General features: G+C 42.1%; 1 protein-coding gene and 1 long non-coding RNA gene across 6 annotated transcripts in view; one reads left to right on the forward strand and one right to left on the reverse strand.

Annotated features, from left to right (window-relative positions):
• Positions 1-22,708, reverse strand: part of LOC133500548 (uncharacterized) — a 43,950-nt gene extending 21,242 nt beyond the window's left edge. For both annotated transcript variants that reach the window (XR_009794936.1, XR_009794937.1), the window contains exons 1-2: positions 22,627-22,708; positions 14,817-14,947 (exon numbers count right to left, since the gene is read on the reverse strand). This is a non-coding gene — a long non-coding RNA (uncharacterized LOC133500548). The remainder of the gene's footprint in view (positions 1-14,816; positions 14,948-22,626) is intronic.
• The window catches only part of LOC133500547 (glutamate receptor ionotropic, NMDA 2D), a 44,554-nt gene continuing 29,064 nt past the window's right edge, over positions 8,303-23,792 (forward strand). The window contains exons 1-3 of one of the 4 annotated variants that reach the window (XM_061819353.1): positions 8,303-8,677; positions 13,600-13,928; positions 14,853-14,967. In XM_061819353.1, the coding sequence (XP_061675337.1) occupies positions 8,318-8,677; positions 13,600-13,928; positions 14,853-14,967 (804 nt within the window). In that variant the 5' untranslated portion in view covers positions 8,303-8,317. Of the gene's footprint in view, positions 8,678-13,599; positions 13,929-14,852; positions 14,968-22,718; positions 22,877-22,989; positions 23,210-23,792 lie in introns of those variants that run through there. The other 3 variants (XM_061819350.1, XM_061819352.1, XM_061819351.1) reach the window with 3 other exon arrangements.

Genomic DNA, 23,792 nt, shown 5'->3' on the forward strand with positions numbered 1-23,792 from the left:
TTTTTTTTTTTAATATAAGTGTCCAGAAAAGGCCCCTTTCACGTCTACTTCTGTGTGACCCAGTTTTGTATTGGCTTTGTCCATATTTGGCTTAGACCGGCACCTTTCCTCTGATTGGTTTCCTTCGTGTAGAAGGCTCACTTGTGAGAGTATAACATGTCGCGAGTTGAAATATAAAAATACAGTACAATACAATAGTTTGTTGATAAAGTATAGTCAGCCAGAGCTGTGAGGAATTCAAAGTGATTGTCAAACACTGAACGTGAATTTCGCAAAGTTTTTCATCATGTTTTTGAGATGGATTGACAGGCACTGGCAGCAATAGGCAAATGTCAGTGCTTGGACAGGAGTAGCAAAGTATCTAAAAAATATATTAACGAGATCATTTTTTGAATGGTGAATTTATTTCAGAATTATAAACTATGAGCTAAACTATTTCCTTTTAAAAGTTGTCACTTGAGCTTGGAACTAGTTCACGTACAAAATGAACATTCCCAACACTGGTCTTGCTCTCAAGAAACTCATCAAGTCTGGAAATAAGCAAAGTTCCTGCTAGCAGACATCTTGGCTAGCAAGATGTCTTGGCAGAATCTCAACTGATAACTCCGCATGAAAAAAGTCAAACAAAACGAGAAAAAAGTCATCTGATAAACTAGTACAAAAATGCAACTTTCTAGCAGAATAAACAGACTCTCCTACGGTAGTTGCATTAAAGTGAAGTACTAATACTTCAGATTGTTCAAAGTAAAAGTCCAACTATTAACAACAATAAAAACGCTTATCTTCACAAGGGTTGCGGGAGTGCTGGAGCCTATACCAGCTGTCATCGGGCAGGAGGCAGGGTACACCCTGAACTGGTTGCCAGCCAATAGCAGGGCACAAAGACAGAAAACAGTCGCACTCACAATCACACCTAGGGGCAATTTAGAGTGTCCAATTAATGCTGCATGTTTTTGGGATGTGGACGGAAACCGTATTGCCCAGAAAAAATCCACCCAGGCACAGAGAGAACATGCAAACTCCATACAGGCGGGGCCGGGATTTGGACCCTGGTCCTCAGAACTGTGAGGCCATCGCTCTACAGTTGTGCCTGTGTGCCGCCACGACAATAATCAATAAGAAAATTCGTTTACAATGAATTTTATAATTGAAAAAATGATCATACTAATTGCCCAAATCTTCGATATTTGAGCCCCTCAACAGTAAATATTGTATAATTACTGTAATCCTTCATGAAAGATGACTGCATTTAATCAAAATACAACATTTGCAAACATGTTTTGCTTGGTTAAAGATTAAAGACATTTTTGCCTATTTTCTGACTTGTTACAGACAAAATCAGAAACTGAGTAATACCGCAATAATAATTCCTTCATCTTCATAAGTTGATTTAATTTTAAAGTGCAATATTATACTTTTCAGTTCTAAATACCTAATTAAAGTTTTGCACCTTAAACTCCAATCACTATGATTAATTCTATGTAATGCGTAGATGTCAAACTGAAGCAAAATCTCAATGAATCTGAGATTTTGTAACATGATTTAAAAAAAATATTCAATTAAGAAGATGTCCTACGTCTTTGACTTTGATTACTTCTCACTACAATTTCATTTTTTTTGGAGGAAAAGTGTTGAAGAGCCCTTATTTTTTTCCAAAAGTGGCACAAATTCCTCATATAAATGAAAAAGCTTTTACATGGCAGGATGCTAATAAAAAAAAACATTTCATGTTACATCTTTCCTTTGTTGCCCTGTGAGGCCGCACATATTGCACATACCAGAACCTACCACACTCAATGGGGTGAAGATGTTAGGTCAAGGTAGAGTTCTGTACTCCACCAAATGGCAATCTATTCTACTGCTGAGGGGGTACACACGTTTTTTCTAAATATCTCATGAGAACACACTGGCAGAGGACATTCTCAACAATGTATTCACACTTTCAACAAGGCTGACTTTGGCACACATTGGAAGAGCCGGGCTGCGTCTCCCGAGAGTGAAATACTGTGACAAGACTAACAGTTAACGGTGCGCAGCTTTGTACAGTAAAGAAAAATATTTCCTTCAAATAATACGACAGACCATATTTCTACTGTTGTTCTTCCCACCATTCCTGACACATCCTCCACGCCTTACCAAGCACTCCAAAAAAACAAAAAACCCAACAACAAATGCCTGTTTTTTTTTCGTCACTTCCCTCCTTCATTACCACATTTTTCTGTTCTCGATCTCTGCATATCTCAACGAACGTCAATGTCTTTTTCTTATGTGCCCCACACACTCCCCTTCACTACTGCACACACACACCCATACTGTACACATGCAGCCCTGCCAGTCAAAATAACAGGTTTGGCAGTGTGTTTATTTAGGCAGGACACGTAGACGCCCCCCCCCCCCAAATAATCAATACTTTTTTTCATGCGTCTAACCTCACATTTGGCGCTACACCATGCTTCATCAACCCCCCCCTTCCTCTCTCTCCCCTCGACTGCATCCTTGCTCCATCCGGGGTTACATTTGCCATATTTTACCCATCTTCTCATTTTCCTCTCCACACCTAAAAGACTGATGAGAGTCAAAGAATCATCAGATTGAGGCAAAAAGAGGGGAGAGCTGGATGAAGATGGAGCAACAATCATAGAGAAGAGGAAGGGTAGAAAGAGGGAGAGTCACTTTTAGGGGAATATCAAGGCTCTCGTGGACCTTGTTAATCAGTGCAATTGTGTTTGATGGAGGGAGGAGTGACGGAAATGGGTAGACGGCGCATTTTCAGGAGAAAGTGGGGAGGAAATTGAGAAACGGAGGCAGGGCAGTCAGCATTGCAACTAAATTGAATACGATGCAATGTGTTTTGATCCCACTATCTCCCCAGTGGTCATTATTTTGTGTGTACGTGCACAGTATTAACCCTCGCATCTCCGGCATGCTGTAGCCATGTATTCATTTTGCCTGTGCATTCCAACACATATACATCTGTGCATTTTTGCAGCTGCGATGGTGAGCGTGTTTAAAGTCATCTTAATTGTTATTATTCGTGCGGCACAATAACTAACTCCGTCTCAACGTTTGCCTCTGCCTGCTATTAACTCTCTTGCCCTGCTTCCCTCGAAAGGACCGCTTCTATTTTCCCATCTTCTCATATTGTTCCTTCGCAACCTGAAACCTAAATAGCAACAATTTCATCTTTCCCCCTCTCTATCTCGCTTCCTTTTCTCCAGCATCGCTCTCCCCATATGTGGGCCATATTCCCCATCATGTGTCTGCGCCCGTGTCGGGGCTTGCATTTGGAACCTGTGCCTTCAATAATGGCTTACCCGATTCAGGTCACAATTTTAGAAACCATTAATACTGCACTAACAGCAGTATCCACCTCTGCCACTTACACCATTTGGAACAGTTTACCATCAGTATTGATATTAAAAGAATGACAACACCATAAAAAGTTCAAATCAAATAAATCATAACGATACACTCACTATTAAATGTATTAATGTGTACAGATTATGACAGACGTGTCAGTCGAAGTTTGCTGAACCAAATTTTACTCCGACCAACCGAGCAGAGGATGTAAAAATGCTGAATTGTCCTTGAGGGCCAGCGCTCTGGCCCAATGACGAGGAATTTGAATCTGATTGGTTAAAAAAACGGTCCAATTGCTAATAAAGAGTTAGTAACATTGGCAAGCACTACTGATTCTAATGGGCCACAAGAGATTGGACTGACACGGCAACATTTATCTATCCATCACTTTTCTTTGCCGCTTATCCTCACGAGGGTCGCGGAGAGTGCTGGAGCCTATCCCAGCTGTCATTGGGCAGAAGGCGGGGTACACCCTGAACTGGTTGCCAGCCAATCGCAGGGCACATAGACAGAAAAAAATCACATTCACAATCACCTACGGGCAGTTTAGAGTGTTTAATTAATGCTGCATGTTTTTTGGGATGTAAGAGGAGACCGGAGATAGCCACATTTACAGGCCGAAATATGAACAAAAAAAAAATCTAACAACTGAAAGAACTTATTAAGAAATAAGAATGCGGGAAATAAACCAATACAACTTCACAAAAGAAATATTGGATTGTAACTTTTGATGAGTACTAGATTACGGATGTCTTCCAACTATTTAACAGGTTTACCTGTGTGCAATCTCAGTCCCCCTTCTTACCCGCCTCGGTTCCTGTATGTCTCTCTCTCTCTCAGCGACCTTCTTCTCATCGAATTCTTTTACTCTATTGATCTGATTTAATGTCCCCTACAGTGGATATTGAAGGAAAAAGCTTTCCCGACTAACTCAATCTCCCTTGTTTCTTCTTTTCCCCGACCGACTTTTCTTTCTTTCAGTCACCCTCTCTTTGTGCCATACATATCTGCCTCCCCCCTCGGCAGGTTGCCATGGTCGCCATACCTACCCTCTCTCTCCTATTGGTCCTGGCAGAGTGGAGAGGCCCAGCAGATGCCTCCCCCCACCTGCTGCTTCGGCCCAGCCCGCGGGAGCGTGACGCGGGGGTGATGATGAACTTTAACATCGCTGTGATCCACGCTGGTGCGACAGTGCAGGTGGAGGCAGCCGTTGCCGGGCCCGGGGGACGGGTGCTCTACCCCGGTTTCGGCCGGGTGTACGGTTCCCTGGGGGAGAGCGTGGTCACCCAGTGGGGCTCTGCAAACGTCATCTGGCTACAGGTTGGAGAAAGTGGCTCTACTCTCTGCTCGTTCAAGCTCACTTGAAGGGGAAGGGATGACAATGACCGCTCATTGTTCAATATCATTCATTATACGGACTGAATGGAAGCGGGCCGCTGCAGTTGTATGAGGCTTTTCAGAATGAGCGAGTCACCTCTGACAAAATCGTGTATTCTTCACCTCGTGTCTATTACATACACCTTCCATATCTGTAACACAAATTCAAGACACGCCGATCTCGCCGGGTAATGCTTTTGTCCCCCTCTGTGTTCCCTTCTCTCACATCACTTCCTGCCCTCCATTTTCAAGGTGAACGACAGCAGCCCAAAGACGGTGCTGTCCCAGCTGTGTGAGCTGCTGGCTGCTCGGCCCCTGCAGGGTTTGGTTTATGAAGAGGAGAGGCCCCCGCGCACGGCCTGGGGTCCTCTGGCCCCCATGCTGGAGTTTGTGTCTGCACAAACAGGACTGCCCATAGTGGCAGTAGGAGGGGGAGCGGGGCTGGGGAGAATGCCACAGGTAGGAGGGGGAAGGTTGGGATTGGGTGGGTGAGGAGGAGATGTTTTTGAGTGTGTGTGTGTGTGTGTGGTGTGTGTGAGTGTGTTGGTCTAAAGGGCACAGCGCAGGCAAGTACAGTATAAAGCCATCTATGGATGATTGGAAACTGGAGGGGAAGAAATTTCTTGCCTTAATGATTGTAACCTCGAAAGGGGAAAGCCCCTGAAGTAGCGCAATTTGAAATTCGACAACAATTTGAGAGTAAAATGTGCTTTGGACTTCACCCAAAAAACTATTACCCTGTAATTGCTGTTGTGAAAATGTAAGGAATACCTCTGCGTGTTTTGCTTCGTTGGCATTTTTGGCAACCTCAGCAGACGAATTTATTTCATAAAATATCAAATAGTTGACCTAAGCATTTTGGTTTTAATTTACAGTTAGCTTTTCCATGTTTATGTTTGACACATTTTCCTAAACAAAGAACCAGACTCAATATGGGGTGCAACAAGGAAAATCCGACAAGAAAATACAATTAAAACAATGTAAAGATCCTACAAAGTTAATTTGGAGATTATTTATTTAAATAGAGTACAGTCTCTGTTGTGTGTCAAATTTGAATTTATTTGACTTTACAGGGACTTTAAACGGGTCCACTATTTCTGATTCATAGAGAATTGACTAGTAGGTTACAATTGAGTGAATGGTGCTATTATTAATTTGTGGATCTTTGTTCCATTCGCATGTAGTGAATTAAAGAATCCAAAGTTAATTTAAAAAAATCCTTGATCTGCACCAAAATTCTTCAGATTCTATCTTGTTGGACTAGTCGATGAAGTACTTTTCTTGCTAAGTAACTTCCTACAAACACAACCAGAATCAATATAAAACCTTATTTGTCATGCCTTGCTCAGCTTTCTGTTTTAAAGTGAGGCACTGCGATTTGAGAGTACAAATAACAACAATAGAAAGGGACAGCATCTTAAGTAACCACGCCGACTTGTAAAGTCACGTTGTGTCTGCCCTCAGTAAAGACGACAAGGGTTTGGGGACGCGTTGGCTTCAGGGGCTGAGGGTGAAGCTGAAGGTCAGGCTTGTTGTAAGTCGCCAGTGTTTGATCTGTAAATGGCACCAACTGGGCCTGTCGCGTTGGCAGTCATGTTTCAGGTGGGAGGAAGCCGTCTAGCATACGTGACTGTTCACACCGATGGGTCACTTTCCTCTCACCAATCAACAAAACTAAAGTGTGAGAAGAAGGTTGACCGAACACAATTTGAGTAGTTATTCAATATTCTTGATTGCTTTCTTGAGATCCATTTACAGAATTCCAGAAAGCCATTTTAGCATGTATTTGATGACCTTGATAGCCAACTTAAAGTCTATGAATTAGTACAAGTAGAATGATTGTTTTACAAAGTAAAACTCTCCCTTCTCAGGAGTGCCTTTCCAATCACACGCGTAAAATTTGTTATATATAGAAAAAATAGATATTGAAAGATGTCACTTATTTTGTGTAGTCTTGACATTAATTTATGTGTTTATTTCATAATCGTTAACAAAACAAGCCTGCTCCTAAACAACCAGTATTTAAATGCAAGTTAACCGTACTTAGCATGTATGGAAGTGATGTCATGAGCACATGTTCCGAGCTGCTTCACATACTGCAAGCGCATTTACGTCAAAAGTCATCAACATCACGAGCCATATCAGAGGAAATTCCGTTACACCAGGGGTGCTCAATGCGTTGATCGCGAGGCAGTTTTGGTTGATCATGTGCCCCCGAAAAAAAAAAAAAAGACATTAGACTATTATCCACCAATATGTCGAGCACACACACATAAAGGCGCATTCTAGCAAGCCGGCCTCAATGCACGCCTGGTCAACGTCTTGACATTCCATCCCTAATCACACCCGCAATTTTATATCTGCGAGCATGACTGCTGGACCACACCCGTACATTTTTCACTATATTTTTTTCATTCCAGCAGTGCCTCTTTCATCCTATAACTGGGCATCTGAGATGTCGAACAAATGTTCTAATAAACATAGTTAGGTTGAGGTTGACGGAACAAAAAAAAGGCAAACTCTCATGTCAAAGTCATGTGGTTCAACTCAAATTCAAGTCAAATCTCATGGCTTCCAAAAGTTAAAGCAAATGAAGTCTTTCTGAAATACAATATTTGGCAACCCATAAAACTTGCAACTAGAGACAACTCAAGTCAATTGACTTGACTCGCTCTATCTCTGTTAAATAAAGGAAAAACTAAATTCTTTAAATGAGAAACAGAGAAAAGAGGCAAAAACCCGGAGAAAAAGCATACAATTGATTATGGACCCAAAAAAAAAAAAAAAAAAAAAAAAGAGTAAACAATATTCTGGGGGCTAGCTTCCATATCAATAGCACAGGAGAGTGGGGAAAAAAATCTGAAACAGTTCATCTCACAGAAAAAACACATTATGACGCTAGTAGGACAACTACTGTACGTGTAACGAGTGAAGCAAAACTGTGCACTAGTTGTCAAGGGTCTGCCACAAGTAATACTAGTTAAAATATGTACACTGTATGCTTTTCTGTTTGCCAAAGCAATTTTGTAAATGGTGCTATGAAAATAGTGCTTCACTAGAAGTACAGTGCTAGTGCAGTTTTGCCACTAAAGTAATTTGTAGTTTTCCTAATAGGATGCCAAAACCTGCTAATGTGCAGATACGTCACACAGTAGCAAAAAGCAGTAGTTGTTTCACTGGTGTGCTCTTGTCATTCTACTGGTGAGCTTAAATGTAGTGAGCATACAGGTACATGTACCTTAAGATGGATCTGAAGATTATCGAATAATTACTCAAAGAATTTCCGTCAAAGCCTGCATTTGCGTTTTGCAAGTGAATTAAACCCATTTTTGATGAACTTCCTTGAAAGAAACACTGTCGCTTTGCATCGTCCTGCTCCCCCTCCTTCCTGTTGTGAACATACTTTTTTAGCAACGCTACCATCTGGACTTCACAGGAATCCGTGTGACAATCCAAGATGTTTTAGCCCTGCAGCTGCACGAGCTCCATTAAAACTTCAAGCCCTGCAATGCCTCAGTGTTGTGCATAAATAAACCCCTTTAGAGGGCTGAAACTCTTTAAAGTGATATCCTAGCGCGTAATGGCGGTGTTTGAGCTAGTTTTATACCACGGTGAAGTCTATTTATTTATTTATTTTTTTAACCTAGTCTGCTGCTCTCTTCCCCCAAATCAGGAATCAGGTTCCATCTTTCTCCAGTTCAGCTCCTCGACGGCCCTCCAACTGGAGGTCATATTTGAGGTGCTGGAAGAGTACGACTGGACCTCCTTCTCTGTGGTATCCACACGTCACCATGGCTACCAGGAGTTCCTGTCGGTGGTGGAGGGCCTGACGGACGGCTCATTCATTGGCTGGGAAAAGAAGAGCGTGGTCACCCTTAACGTGACTGACGACCCCGGGGGTGCGCGGACGCGCAGGCTGCTGAAGGAGAACGAGGCGCAGGTGAGACAGGGGGGAGCGAGGGGGAAAATGGGGGAGGAAAGGGGAGGAAGTGCTGCGAGTATCATTGAAAGGGGGGGCCCCCCCGGTGACAGGTGGCCTCCCGGCTTTTTCCTTCCTTCTTCGTCTCTCCCTCGGTCCCTACGCATCGCTCTCTCTCTCCCCCCTCTCTCCTCTATCCCTCAGTTCTGCTCTCCCCTCGTCATCTAACATCATGTTCAACGGTGCAACAAAAATAATAAGTCATTTTGACGGATTGCGATGGCGTTGTAGCAAGAATTATGGAGTACCCTGTGCTCATGATTTAACACACGGGTGTTTCCCTTGTCCCCTGTTAGAAACTACACAGATGGGGACAAAGAAATTCAAACAATCATGGCGTTGAAATAGATTTTTTTTTATACTAATTCAAAATTCAGTTTGACAAGGCAATAAATGTAATCCTTGCCTTGGACATAGAAGATTGTGATTTGAGATCATTATGCCTTTACATAAACCCACAGAGGGGTTTAATTGTCTTATTCTATGATCTGTATCTATTTTCTTACTTTTATACAAAACGTAGTTGTAGAGTTTGACATTAGCGAATCTTTGATAATACTGTGATCTTCAAAGTTTTTCTTTCACCTAATTTATGACACATTTAGGCCCTTATTTTCTAAGATCCCAAATAGAAGGTGCCTAATTGCCAAGTGTTTACTCTAAGAGAGTGTTTACACTGTTGATAGGCATGTTGCATGTGATCTCCTGATATTGCGATCTTTTACTCAGATCCCAAATGGCATGCACTAAACTGCTTACTCTAATACTCTCACAGATTGTGCATGGTATTAGCGTCAAGAAGGTTTTCCGCTTCAGGTAGCTTTGATGGTTTTCACTATGGGACATTCGGAAAAGTGCCACAAGTGCAAAATGAAGCCTGAAGTGATGGAGTTGGAAGTGTTAGTGGAAGACAGACACACAGATTTCTTTGTTTCATTGAACTAACCCCGAGTGTGTGGGAATGTGATGTACACCATCTGCCCAGCCTGCACATGATTGCATTTAAAACTTGGGAAAACTGGTAGGTCTGTATGTCTGTTGTTTTATTTGTCGAGCAATATGTGGTTCCCAAATATTTTTTGCAGCCCAATCTCCCCCCCCCCCCCCCCCCCTTTGGAGATGAATTTATTTTCAGCACCCCACACCCTTACAGAGTGTTTCTATCAATATGTATAGGATTAATTTGCAACCAATAATCACAGGAGTGGTCACTTTTACATTTAAAAATTACAGTGGCAATTTTATCGAGCCACCAGGAATAAACAATGTTCAAGATGTTTCAGCTAAAATGTAACATTTTTTATCATTTCATTTGACATAATTTCAGTGGCTGGTGTGGTCTTCTGAGCTTGGTAGTAAAATTTGCTTCAACTGCTTAATAAGGCATAAAAAGAAAAAAAGCTTGTGGTTCTGATTTCCTGATTGACCCTAAAAATTCCCGCTGACCTGAACATTTTTACACCACGTAATAAACCTGTTAGGGATGTGGTTCTCCACAGCCCCGTGCGCAGCGAGCTAGTGCGCTGCGGAAGCACAGAGTTAAGTAGGGTGTTTGACGGCAACCATGGCGGGCCGCGGCGTGGCCGTGTGCCACTTCCTCATGTGCGCTGCTGCTGCTTGGCAGTACCTCGTTGCGCCCTGATTACATTGTGTATTTAATCTTTGCTTTTAGTGACACTTGTTGCCAGATCGTTGTGTGTATATGGATGTGTGTTCACGAGGTAGCGTAACTGCCTCATCCCATGTCATAGCGTTACTGAGCCATATCAAGTGAAGTTACGTTTTCATGTATTGCCATGTCTGGTTTTTGGCACTGTTTCATGTCTTTTGGACCAAGCCTTTTGATTTTTGTACCGTCGCCCTGTTGGACTGCCTTCGCGTGTACAACCTTTGCCTGAAATTCAGGCTTACATCTCCCCTTCCTGCATCTGGGTCCTACCCTCTGCCTTCTTTGTGACAAAATTTATCATCTATGCTACTATATAAGACCATATTGGGGGAAGAAAAAAATGAGACTTTATCTTAAAAGGACCATTGATCAGTGTAAATCACGAAATTTAAGAACTGTGACATTATATAAAGTTGACTTTTCAATATTTCATCACTGAAGTTTTTCGGCTTTTAACATGTATTCAATATTAAAGAATAAGACTGTCTATCATTATTTAGATACATTTAAATAGAACGTTGCTACACTGCCAGGTTGAGAGACTGAGGGCATAACAGATTCATGGTTACATGCATGTCGGATGTCGACTTGGACAATGTAAAAATATTTTGTAAAAAAAAAAAAAAAAAAGAAAAAAAAAAAACTACCTACCGACTGTTGTTCTGAAATGTAGGAAATTGGAATCACAACAATTTTTTTTTAGCCCTAATGAAAAATGTTGATGGTAGCCACCACCTCACACCCCCGGTTATAACGTGCCACACAGTTTGAATACCACTGATCTATATGCAGATTGCTATCGCCTACCTCTATTGATCGATCCACCTAGATATTGCAGCAGACAATCAGCTATCCAATGTTGTTTAAAAAAATTGTACAATACTGCAATATCCACAGCTAAGCACACATTAATTTTCTCACTTGTCTTCTCAAATGTGACAATGAGCTGGTGGTTTACATGACCATGATGGAATTGGCTAAACATAGACACATTTTAGAAGCATGGCTGACCAAGTACTAGAAAATGTAAAAATGTACAGGTACGTTGCGCCTGCTTTAATAAAGAAAAGAGAAAGAAAATCCTGAATGAATTCAGCCGTAAAACAAAGACTGGTGTTCTTGAGAGAAGGATTTTATACAAAAAGTGATGCACCATAATTAATTACAGACATGCGGTATTTTGAATTTGTCTTTTGGAATGGGTGTTTGGATGTAAAAATGTACGTTTTCATAATGCATGTTTATGGAGTGTGCTGCTGCAAATATTTTTTTTTAAATGTTGCACAACCACAGAGAGGTGTGTGTACAGCCCAGTTGTAAATGAAATACAGTGTTTAATGCTTCATTTGATTTGCTAATCAATTCTCCAGAGATCATGTTGAGCTTAAACAGATGCAACATCATCTTGCGTAGGATAATTTAACTTATTAAAATATGTATACACTCTGGGTGAGGGATTCCTTGTTGAACAGAAAATAAGTGAGGTCATTGGTGTTTAAGTAATTTTTTTGCAAAGCCGTCTGGCTGAGCGCTAACCTTGACCGGAAAGACTCAGTTTGTATTTGTACCTCATTCTCTTCTTGTCTTCAAATTTCTCACTTTCTAACTTATTGTCCACCTTTTACACACTTTCCTCCATGTTACCTCCATCCATACTCCCGAAACTCCGTCTTTGACCCTGTGCTACTCCTCTTTAAGATTACACACATTTATTTCTCTTGTTATTCATCACTCCCTTGTGCGGTTCTTTGCCCAGAGACAAGTTCACATCCCTCCTCTCCTGCCGAGTACACACACTCCCATGTCAACATGTATCCGTGTGTCCTTTCTTTATTACTGGTGCTCCATCCGCCGTCCTTCTTGCGACATGCCTTCGGTCAAGGTCTCAATGTCACTGCTAATGTCTCGGCATGGCTGCAGCAGCAGAGTGTTTTTGTATGTGTGTTTGTGAACGGCATGTGTTTTGTACTTCCAAGGCTGCACTCTGCTAGTGTCACCATTAATATAACACATACTGCCTGCGGCTTGCTGCCTCCATGCAGCTCCAGCTTTTCTTCGAGATGTTCTCCAGTGAAAGGGCTAATAAACGCTTGTGATCGTTTAGTGATGCTGTGTGAGTTTGGATTACATGCTCGCCCCTTCTCTCCCTGCTCTTCTGCTTCCCGCTACATGCATTTTATGGTAACGTCCTCTATATTATAGATTGCCTGGTCTCGGGATCAATTTTTACTTGAATATCTTTCAATACTGGATATGTTTTGTCCCATCCTTCAGCAGCTTCTGCCGCATCAGGATTTCTCACGCTTGCCGTTGTGTGCTCGTCTCTTTCTCCATTTTCTGCGTGTGCTTATAACAGATTCTCTCCTTCCTTCCACTCTTAATTTAGTCTGCCGTTCAGTATCTCAGTGAATATTCTCCTCCTTCTCCCCTGTCACTCTCATCCCCTGCTTAATTCATTACTTTATTGGCATGCAGGCATGATTGTTTTGCCAAGCCATTACAGTTCAAAATTCAATGAAGGTGGAATTCTCAAACTGCACTTTCAGTCTCTCTATCCTCCTTCTAACCTTTTAGAGATCTCTTTTGGTCATAGCCCCACCCATCAAACACCCCCCCCCCCCCGACCATCTAGAGCTTGTGGTATGGTATTGCTGATGCTTTTTTTTTTCCCCCACTGTTGCTCTCCTTTTCTCTTCTTATTCATAGCATTTCAAACACCATCTCACTGCATCTTACGCAAATTATGTTTACCTCACTCGGCCGGGATTTGACCCAAGTATGTCATCTTTTTCTTATCCTTTCCCACAATCCTTCTCCTCATTTCCACTCTCCAAGGAATGGCTTGTTTTCCCATTTCCGATTAGTTCCTTGCATTCAGTCTCTGCTTCTGAATAAACACCTGCTTGAGCCTTCTTAGCCCATCACTTTCCCGCCTTTTCCTCCCTTTCTCGCCCTGCATCTTTATCTCTCAAAATGGCCTTGCCTATCCCAGCTCTTCCTCACCTCCTGTTCAGGTGCACCTCTGCTCCAGCTCTGTCTTTCTCCCTTACCTCTCCAACCCTGTCTCTTTCCATGTCTCCCCTGTCCCCTCCCTATCTCACTAGCTTGTATGTGTGTGTGTGTATGTGTGTGTGCGTGTGTGTGCGTGCGTGTGCGCGTGTGTGTATGTCTCCCCTCCTCCCTGCTCCCTCCCCACTTTCCTGGTGTCCTGCAGGTCCGCTTGCTGTACTGCTCCCAAGAGGAGGCCGAGCTGGTCTTCCGAGCGGCCTGGGCCGCCGGTCAGGCTGGGGCTTCACACATGTGGTTCGCTGTGGGGCCCGCTCTCTCAGGTTTAGGCATGGAGAGCCTGCCAAGGGCTCTGTTTGCCGTGCGGCCCCAGGGATGGAGAGATGAACCCCGCCGGAGGATAGCGCGGGGAGTGTCGGTGCTGACGCACGGGGCAGTGGCCATGCGCAAAGATTATGGGACGACGGGTGGGCCGAACTTTGTCACCAACTGCATGACGGATGCCAATCAGACCCAGAGAATGCGGGGCAGGATGAGGTAAGAGAAGCAGGCCAGGAGGAGGTCCGGTCGAAAGTAAGATATATCAGGCAGGGTGAAAACAGAACAATCGAAATAGGACGGAAAGGAATTGAGAGAGAATAAGGTGAATGCAGGGAAACAGGCTGGTGGGGTTCCAGGAGAACCTATAGGGAATATGGGTGGAGTTAGTGGACTAGAGAGTCAATGCGGGCACAGAGAGGAGATCTGAATTTTGGAGCTGGCTACCATCCATGCAAAATAGATGTTGCTTCTGTGTCTGGTTGGCAAAATTACCCCAGCATCTGTAGCAAGCAGACCATGTCTCATGTATATTAATGACCCCCTTTAATATATTCTTCGTAGCCTGTGCAAACAGACAGCATTGCACTCTAACAGGTAGCCAAGTGCTTGTGCTTATCAGCTCTGTTCATCTTTAATGCCAATCATTCCAGCTTCTTATGTAGACTCCAAACACCACATTGTGTGGAAATATTAGGTAGGAAAAGATGTAATTCATTATCTTATATGCTGTGACATTCGTAAATGAATCAGAGCTAAAGGGTGGCAATTAAAGGGAAATGATTAATGGATTGCTCTCATTTGCTTATGAACTACGTCCAGTTAACAGATGATGCTCTGGTTGCCATTTTTATTCGCACTGCTATCTACTGCTCACTGTGTGCAACTACACGCTGCCACTCCACCGTGCTACTCAGAAGCAGATGAGTTGACATGACAGACAATTAAAACGTCTGTCCAGCGGGATTATTAGACAAAAGAATTCATTGGCCGCTTCACAGTCCAAATCCTCACAACACAGCGCGTCTGATTATTTGAGCGTGGATCTAATCACCAAATCAAGTCTGACAGCCACCAGAAAGGATGTGTTTGCTTTTAAAATCTTACCGTCTCTTTCTGTCTACTCCATGTATCTCCACACAGGTACTTCAGCAACATCACACTCGGTGGCCGAGATTACTCCTTCGACGCTGACGGCTATCTAGCCAATCCCTTCCTAGATGTCATTTCCTGGACACCTGGTAGAGGATGGGAAGATGTAAGAATGTCCTGTCTTTTTTCAGTGTGTGTGTGTGTGTACAATATAAATCCAGTTGTTTCAGCTCAATGGGCGCTCATCCTGGTCACCAGTTTTTGTGAATGTCAAAAAGAAAAAAATCAGTGATACAGAAAAGGTGAAAAACAGTTCAACATTTTATCAACACAATTCAATACTATCTTCAGGCAAGTGCAGCCAAATGTATTGGAAAAACAAATCTCTATATAGGATTCACTTTTACAAGGTCTATACTGGTTCTAGAGTCAGAAAGAAAGAATGAGAAGAGCATTAGTTGTAATGAATTTCAGCATGTGTGTACTCTTGTAACTATGAGGGGATAAAAGCTATCATGGGAGAATTTGTGCTGATGTTCTTGTGTGTTTATTTCCTCACATGCTGGAGGAACAAATCTGTGCATGCAGCATTGGCATGTAGAAACATAAACCTGACAGCGAAGATCGGAAAGGTCACAGGGGTTTATGTTCACGCAAAGTTCAGTATTCTTCCAAGTGCCTGAGGTGGTAAAAAGATGCTGGCTGCATCTTTCAACTGTGCTCTTTCTGTATCTGCACTTGAGCTGTCATAAACCTTAACATTTTGATCATTTTGGACAGCAAAACCTAGAAAGATTTATTTAAATCTGTTTAGGGACACTGGTTGACCTCCATTTTGTGCAAATTTAATTTAGAAATTGATTTAGTTCATTCCAAGGCCAAACTGATGCCATAAAACCTTGATTAATTGAGGGCAATTCCAAAGGTTTTAATCTTCTTAACAGCCTAGACGCATAAAAAAGAACACTGTAATATTATTATTTCAAAATACTATTTGACCTATTAATGCATCCATCCTTTTTCTGAGCCGCTTATCCTCACGAGGGTCGCGGAAGTGCTGGAGCCAATCCCAGCTGTCATTGGGCAGGAGGGGGGGTATACCTTGAACCGGTTGCCAGCCAATTGCAGGGCACATGCAGACAGACAACAGTCGCACTCACAATCACACCTAGGAGCAATTTAGAGTCTCCGATCAATGCACGTTTTTGGGATGTGGGAGGAAAACCCACGCAGGCATGGGGACAACATGGAAACTGCACACAGCCGATTTGAGCCCCGGTCCTTAGAACTGTGAGCCTAACGCTCTACAGCTGCTCCAGCGTGCCACCTACATGTTAATCTTTTATCTGTAATGATAAATGAGAAGCGTGGACGAGTAAGTCACCTTTTTGAACTGTCACAAGAAAAAAAAAAGTTAAGCCCTACTGTATGACAGTGTTTTTCAACCTTTTTTGAGCCATGGCACATTTTTTACATTGCAAAAATTTTGTGGCACACCACTAACCAAAAATGTTACAAAACTCTGTATAGTATATTTAATTACAATATAATTTCTCAATTTATTTAAACTCAGTCAGTGTGAAACCTGGGCCTGTTTAGATGAACACAAAGCCAACCCTGAACCAAAGGTAAAGTCTTAGCAACGAGGGCCTCACGGTGCAAAAAACAGTCCGTAACAATCAGATCTGGGTTTCTTTCCTTCACTCTACTCACGAGGCCTTTGGTGCGCCCGACCATGGCTGCAGCTCCATCAGTGCACACACTTGTCCAGTTTTCCCACGTAAGTCCTCCCTGGTCAAGATATTCCGATGTGACCCGAAAAATTTCCTCTCCAGTTTTTTTTTCTGGCAGTGCCTTGCAAAATAAGAAGTTTTCTCTAATGGCATCTCCATCCACAAAACGCACATTGGCCAAGAGCTGAGAATGTCCACTAATATCCGTAGACTTGTCAACTTGCAACCCAAATTTCCTACTGATGCGTATCTTTTCCAAAACATGGCTTTCGATGTCTGTAGACATGTCATCAATACGCCTGGCCATTGTGTTATCAGAGAGGGGGACTTTAGCGATGTCTTTAACTGCATCAGGGCCGAGCATCTCGTTGACAATGGCTTTACAGGCAGGTAGTATTAATGTCTCTGCCACAGTGTGCGGCTTTTTTGATTTCGCAACAAGTTCGGCGACTAGGTAACTAGCTTTGAGCGCTTTCTCATTTACCTTTGTGGTTTTTCTCATAAACATTGCCTCTTTCTCTGTGTTTACACGCAGGCAAACAAAATAGTCTATCGGCTTGTTTTGAAGCGACGGGTGTGTCGTTTGGAGATGGCGTTTAAGCTCGCTTGGCACCATGGCCCTGTTGGATAGCTTCTCGCCACACACCAGGCATAACGGTGTCGTCTCATCCCCGGTGAAAGTAAATCCAAACAAAAGATAGCTTTCACTATATTCCCTTGAGTTCACAGTCTTTGCTTTCTTTTTCCCACCACTCACACGCGGGCCTTCATCCGGGTCAGAATCTTCTCCAGGGCGCAGTTCGGAGTTTGCAGTTGTCCATTTTAAAAACTTCTCCATGACTGTCACCACAGCCTCTTAGGTGCATTACTAATTCTCTTGGAGGAACGAGGCAATCAGCTACGTGTTGCCACACGGACAAATATTATATTACTCTGCCAGCCTTTACAGCACGGACACTGGACAATGACATAATATTTGCAGAAAATTATTAATAAATGTTAATGAAAAAAAAATGATATTGGATAATTTCTCATGGCACACCTGACGATCTCTCACGGCACACTAGTGTGCCGCGGCACAGTGGTTGAAAATCACTGCTGTATGACATTACAACAATAACACACAACCTGCTGTATGATAACATTACAGCTACAACAAAACGTGCTAAAGTGATCACACCTGTCACGTCTGATATTAAAAATGAATAAGTAAGTTTCTTTCGGCTTGTCCCGTTTCTGTCCTCATTGGTCTTCCACTTTTACCAGCATGATGTACACACACTCGCGGCCAACAATAAGGCACTCTAAAGTCCACCAGTTGAAGCTGCATTTTTGCTTACTATTGGATGTGCGAAAGTTATTATATAGTGGGGGAGGGGCGAATCATACCGGGGCCCTTGTCCCTCAATGACCCAAAAAGCGTAAAGAAAAACAATTCAATGAGTACCACAATTCCACAATTGAGTACAACATGGTTGTCAGTCTTTGCATCTTTTCTGCAATTTTCTTCAATCATGTACAGTACAATGTATGTAAAAAATAATTTCTGAATTTTGAAGGTCTTTAATGCTGGTGGGACCAAGTTCTCTAGTGAAGTATGCTGAGGTAGCGTTTAACTTCAGAATTGATGACGCTCTAACGTTTTTGTGCGTCTATTGTACGACCTTTGAGGAGTGACATTTTAAGGTTTCACACATTTGAAGTCCTCTGAAGGAATTAAGAGAAATATATTACGGGTGCAAGATTCAAAACCACAAGTAGCATTACCTTCAGCAAAAATAATTAAATGGTTGTCCTCACGCACTGACAAATCATTTACGGTCCAAACCTTGTCATGTTAATCCTTTTGGTAGTGTAAGAATGATGACCGTCATCAGTAAGCCTTGCAATGTGGCAAACGAGTATATGCAAGAGTTGTATTCTGGTACAAAATGCACCTTTTCTTTAATCCATAAGAAACAAATTACAGCGCGGTAGTCATAAATATGTACTCACACATTTCTTTTTTCAAGGCTCATTTTGAAAGAAATGAAAGAAAGCTGCTCTGATCAATACACACTGATTGTTCTCATTTGTCGCCTGCACTCTCAGTTCTTACATGTCAAATTTAGAGCAAATTGCAGATGCTGCTCAGCGTCTTTGCCTATATATTGTGCGCCTGGCATATTTCACATGGTACATTGTGCATGTTCTACATAGAAGATGTTTCTTTATGCGGTTCTCTTCAAGTATGGAGGCCAACAATTGTTTTTACACTGATCGTGAAAAAAAAAAAGTTTCTCGTTTTATCAACACCCACGAGCCACCTTTTACATGATTACAAATGCCAAAATAACAAGAGGAACCCAAGACTGTACTGTACAGCATACGTGTAAAGACACAAACACATTTGGAGGTTCTCAGTGCCCTGCTGGTCTGAACAGCCCACCAGAGCCCAGTCGCTGCTTGTAGTCACCTGCTGACTCTCGGCATATCTCTGAAATCCCTTCCAATTAGATGCTCCTGCACAGGTCCTCCAACTCAAACCAAGGGTATCGTATCCACCCTCACAAACACGCACACACACAAATAGAATGTTGATATAGACACACCCATATGCGTGTACAAAAACGAGAGCCCAAATATGTATGCCCTCTCCCCTCCTTTGTGGATTCCCTCTGGACACAAATACACAAAAAGGGGATAAGGCCCTTTATTTGCCTACTATGCACATCCACACTGTTGGCGCTCCCTGAATATTTAATGTTTGCTTTACAATGACTGCACCATAACTTAAAGCCCAGGAGCGTCCGGGCTTGGCTGCCGAAATGCCGCACATGGCTACTGAAGGCTGTCGGGCCTGGGCCAGGCTGTGTGAAGCCATGGAAAATGCGCACAGATGCTCCATGATTTTTATACAACATTAATTAACATTTACAGTCGCCTGTTAAAAAAAACACTGCCCAAGGTCTACTAATTCTCATCCACAAAACACAAAACATTTGGCATTATAAAATTCCTGAAAAAAAGGGGGTTTCGACCAATTATCTATGTTTGACAACAGAGAAAGTAAAGACTAAATTAATCGGTTGTTGTTTTTCAAGGCAGCGCTTTTTACATGGTAGCCTACTTACAGCCAAGTTTATGTAGTGACATCAGAAGTATCAGGTTTTTGACGTACATATGTACTGTATGTATTTATTTCAACAATTATCGTGTACTGAATATGTCTTACAAGGCCTGAAAAGTTTCTGGGTTTGAATCTCAATTCAGGCTCTTATATGAGGAGTTTACTCGTTCTCCCCAGTTTTGTATGATTTTTTTGTAGATGTTACTTTGCCTCCTCACATTCGAAAAACTGGCATGCCAAGTTGAGGACACTAAGGTTTCTAACTCTTTATGCCGCAAAATATCAAAAGCTCCCCGGAAGTTACTCTCACTCCATTATATTAAGGAGCATCTCAATTAATTCAAAAAAATCTATACATATATAGGCGGCATGGTGGCTCAGCTGGAAAGCGTTGGCCTCTCAGTTCTGAGGACCCGGGTTCAATCCCAGTCCTCCCTGTGCGGAGTTTGCATGTTCTCCCCGTGTCTGCGTTGGTTTCCTCCGGGCACTCTGGTTTCCTCCCACATAACAAAAACCTGCATTAATTGGACACTCGAAATTGCCCTTAGGTGTGATTGTAAGTGTGACTGTTGTCTGTATTCATGTGCCGTACAATTGGCTGGCAACCAGTTCAGGATGTGCCCTGCCTCCTGCCCGACGATAGCTGGAATAGGCACCAGCGCTCCCGCGACCCTCGTGAGCATAAGCGGCTCAGAATATGAATGGATGGATTCTGGTGTAAGGGGATCTTTGTTACAGTATACTTATTTTGAGTAATCCCGTCGCATGTTGGAAAGGGGACCACAATGGCACGGCGCCTTTGTTTGGTGCAGCCAATTTCTTTTGCATCAATCACAGCAAGATGCGTTCAACATGGAATCTACTCAGCACAATTCTGGGGGACTCTCTCTCAATGATTAATTAATAGGCTAATTATCCCTATCCTAATTATAATTTATGATACCTAGCTGGCTGTACATTTTCAGTCTGTGTTTCCTTTATGACAGCTGAAAATGCAAAGAATTCTGTGCTGGCTGCGCTTTGATTCAATGCCTGCTGCACGGCTGTGGTCGAAGTGGCAAGCTGTCAGTGTAGCAGCTGCCTCTTCCTCCCACAGTCAGTGTTTGACTTACAATCTGCGCAAAGCTGCCAGGCTTTTCTCAACCGGCTTAGGCAGCCACTGTGAACGCCGTCCTCACTATGTTCACGTATTGTTATGTATGTGTCCCAAAGCCAACTGTACGTAAGTACAGCTCATTTTTTGTGCATTGTCGCTTTAGTCACGCTTGTCACAACGCTTAAGGTGACTTTCATCATCAGGTGAACATGCAGAAGTGTCAAATGATATTGCAAGACTCCATGCTGTATGCTATTTTCCATAGCTTTTAACGTTCCATAGCTTTTAACAGTCCACACACGGGTTTATATGACAACACAAAGAAAACAAGAATGCAAATTGGACAAATTTTTGAACCAGTAATGCAAACAAAACAAGGCTGTCTCAAAGCATCAATGAATCTTAAACCGAGGTCTGTGGTGAATATGCATTTAGAGCAGACCAGCACCCGCAGGCATAAAAATACATCCATCAGACCGCGGCAAATTTACAAGGATGGAGATTTCTTCCTGCCGCTGAGCCACCTCAACCACACTCATTTTCGTTGCACACCGTCGCACAGCGGTCGAGCAGAATTCCATGCATTTATACTCGCTGAGAGCAGATTGTTGAGCTGATTACGGCTCGGAATCAGCCCTATCAAACAGTCAAATACAGTCTGAGTTAACGTGAAAGTTATTCAAGAACCATTTAGCATTGCGCCCAAATCACGCAAAAGGTTGTTGCAAAAGGTTCTAGTTTTTTTGAGCGGAGGTGAATGCTTAACATTACACACACTATTCTACTATATTCTCACTGATAGCATGAATCCAAATTAGAGTCATGCTTACTGCATTTGCTTAACTCAACTCAATAGCGTGTAGTGGCAAGAAGTGGACTAATTGAAGTAAAATCGCTTCTCTCACGTCCTCCACATTTATGGCACTTATGTATTTTACACCGTTCAGTGTAGTGAGTAAGAGTAGTAAGTATTCAGCCCCACTTCTTGGGGTTTAATGCAGTTCCGTAGCCATCAGTGATTCAAATAATACAATTTGGCTTTACAAACAGTAAAATCGGGGATCTAAACCATTAAATGGAAGTTGCTGTGGCAATACTGCAGAGCAGTGATTCTTAGTGTTGTATGAGCACCACTCGAGGTATGCAAAAGAATTGTTCTAGAAATGCAGGTCACTTGTATTTAATCTTTCAGAACTTTTTGTCTTTTGACAATTATTTAGGTTCAATTTCTATTTAACTTTGATGTGAAACATTTTAAACGAATCATTATCTTAAATGAGAATTTTTTTTTAGAATGATTTATCCTATGGATAGGTTTCCAATGACGTCACCACAGTCCTTAAACAAATCGGATATATTAACTATAGAAAAAAACTTCATGCTTCACCTATCAACTGTGTTCTCTCACCTCTTTGACACACAAGATGGCATAATTCGAAACCTATCCATTGCCTGTGACCCTAGTGAGGATAAGCAGTATGGAAAATGAATGAACGGCACGGGGAGAAATTTTTTAACACAAGTCCTCAGAACTGTGAGGCCAAAATGACTGAATGTGTCATCAAGTATATCAGTAATGCACCCACACTCTGCCCCAATTTGTATTTATTATTTTCTTTGTTTAGTTTTATTACGTTTTATAACATGTCTTGTATTCTCATTTCTGAGGGCTGGACTTCAACCCTTAAACTGCATATCATATGCTGGTAGTGAGTGTATGCTATAAACTGTTCAGAAACACCTAAATTAGCAATTGCTAATCGGTTAGCATACGCGATTATGATTTATTTTAGGTTAAAAAATATATTAACTACCAATCACATATGTCATGCATTAGGTTATATGCACATTACATATTCAGGTTTAAGTTTGTTGATAATCACTTACAGGTATTCCTGTGTCATTTTTGGAAAAGTTTTTTAGTGGCCCATCCGTCTTCAATAAATGTCCGTGTGAAACATTGGTTCTGCAGTCGCCAAGTTCCGAGCGGATCTTTTTGTTTGTCTGTTCAGTTATTATTATTATTATTATTTTTAACCTGAGGTCCCGCTTGGGTTTTGATGTAGAAATTTTGCGTCTTAGGGTTGTTCAATTTTCTTTCCCCGGTCCTAATCTAAAGTTCTCATAAAGGCAAAAAGTAAGTATCTTTTGAATTTGAGACAACCCTGAATTTTTTCTATTTTTTTTATTTATTTTTTTTAACTCAGTATATAAAATGAAGCTTTAAAATCGTGAAAAAAATCTCAATAGGTGTGCGCCTATCTGCTGAATGTCTTGAAACAACGCCTGGTTTAATCGTCAACTGTCAGAAAATGACAACTTGTGAAGTGGCTGAGGAAGGGGAGGTCTGGGCTTCCCTGCCAATGCTACTCCTGAGACCAAACCCCAGATAAGTGGGAGAAAATGGATAGATGGATGACCTGGAAAAATGAATATTGCTTTGTCTAGCATATTACTTTTATGTCTCCACGTAAGTACACTCTTGAGCCTTTAATATCCAGTATATCTGATGAAAGCATCCATTGGCTAGAATATAACCTACAGGGTCATTCCAAAGTTTTTCCACGTCACAAATACTATATGAGGCGATTGCTGAAAACCCGCCACACCAACACAAAGTCCCTGTCCACATGCTTATTGTTACATTGACATCGTTTTGTCCCCTCACTTCTCACTTCTGATTTCTCTCCGTGATTTGTGTGCACTCACGGCCGACAGCTCGGCGCTCTAAAGCGACCATGCCGGCAGAATATCCGAAGGGGCAACACAGTACATTTTGGGGTGGTAGGCGTAGCTGGTTGGGTAACTGCACATATCAGTTGTGTCGGACAACTGCTGATGTGTAAAAAGTGGCTTAAGTTCTTAAATAATAGAAGAGTCATACTGTACTCTATCAGGAAACTTCAATGGTGAAAAACAATTTCATGCTATACCTCCTCAATTGAGTAATCCACATGAAGTTCTCAGTCTTTGCAAATTATCAACATAATTTAAACGTATTATGTATTTAGAAACAAATCTATCAACCTAGTTAATAGGGTCTACAAGTACAG

Source organism: Syngnathoides biaculeatus, chromosome 5, assembly GCF_019802595.1.
Source record: "Syngnathoides biaculeatus isolate LvHL_M chromosome 5, ASM1980259v1, whole genome shotgun sequence".
NCBI lineage: Eukaryota > Metazoa > Chordata > Actinopteri > Syngnathiformes > Syngnathidae > Syngnathoides > Syngnathoides biaculeatus.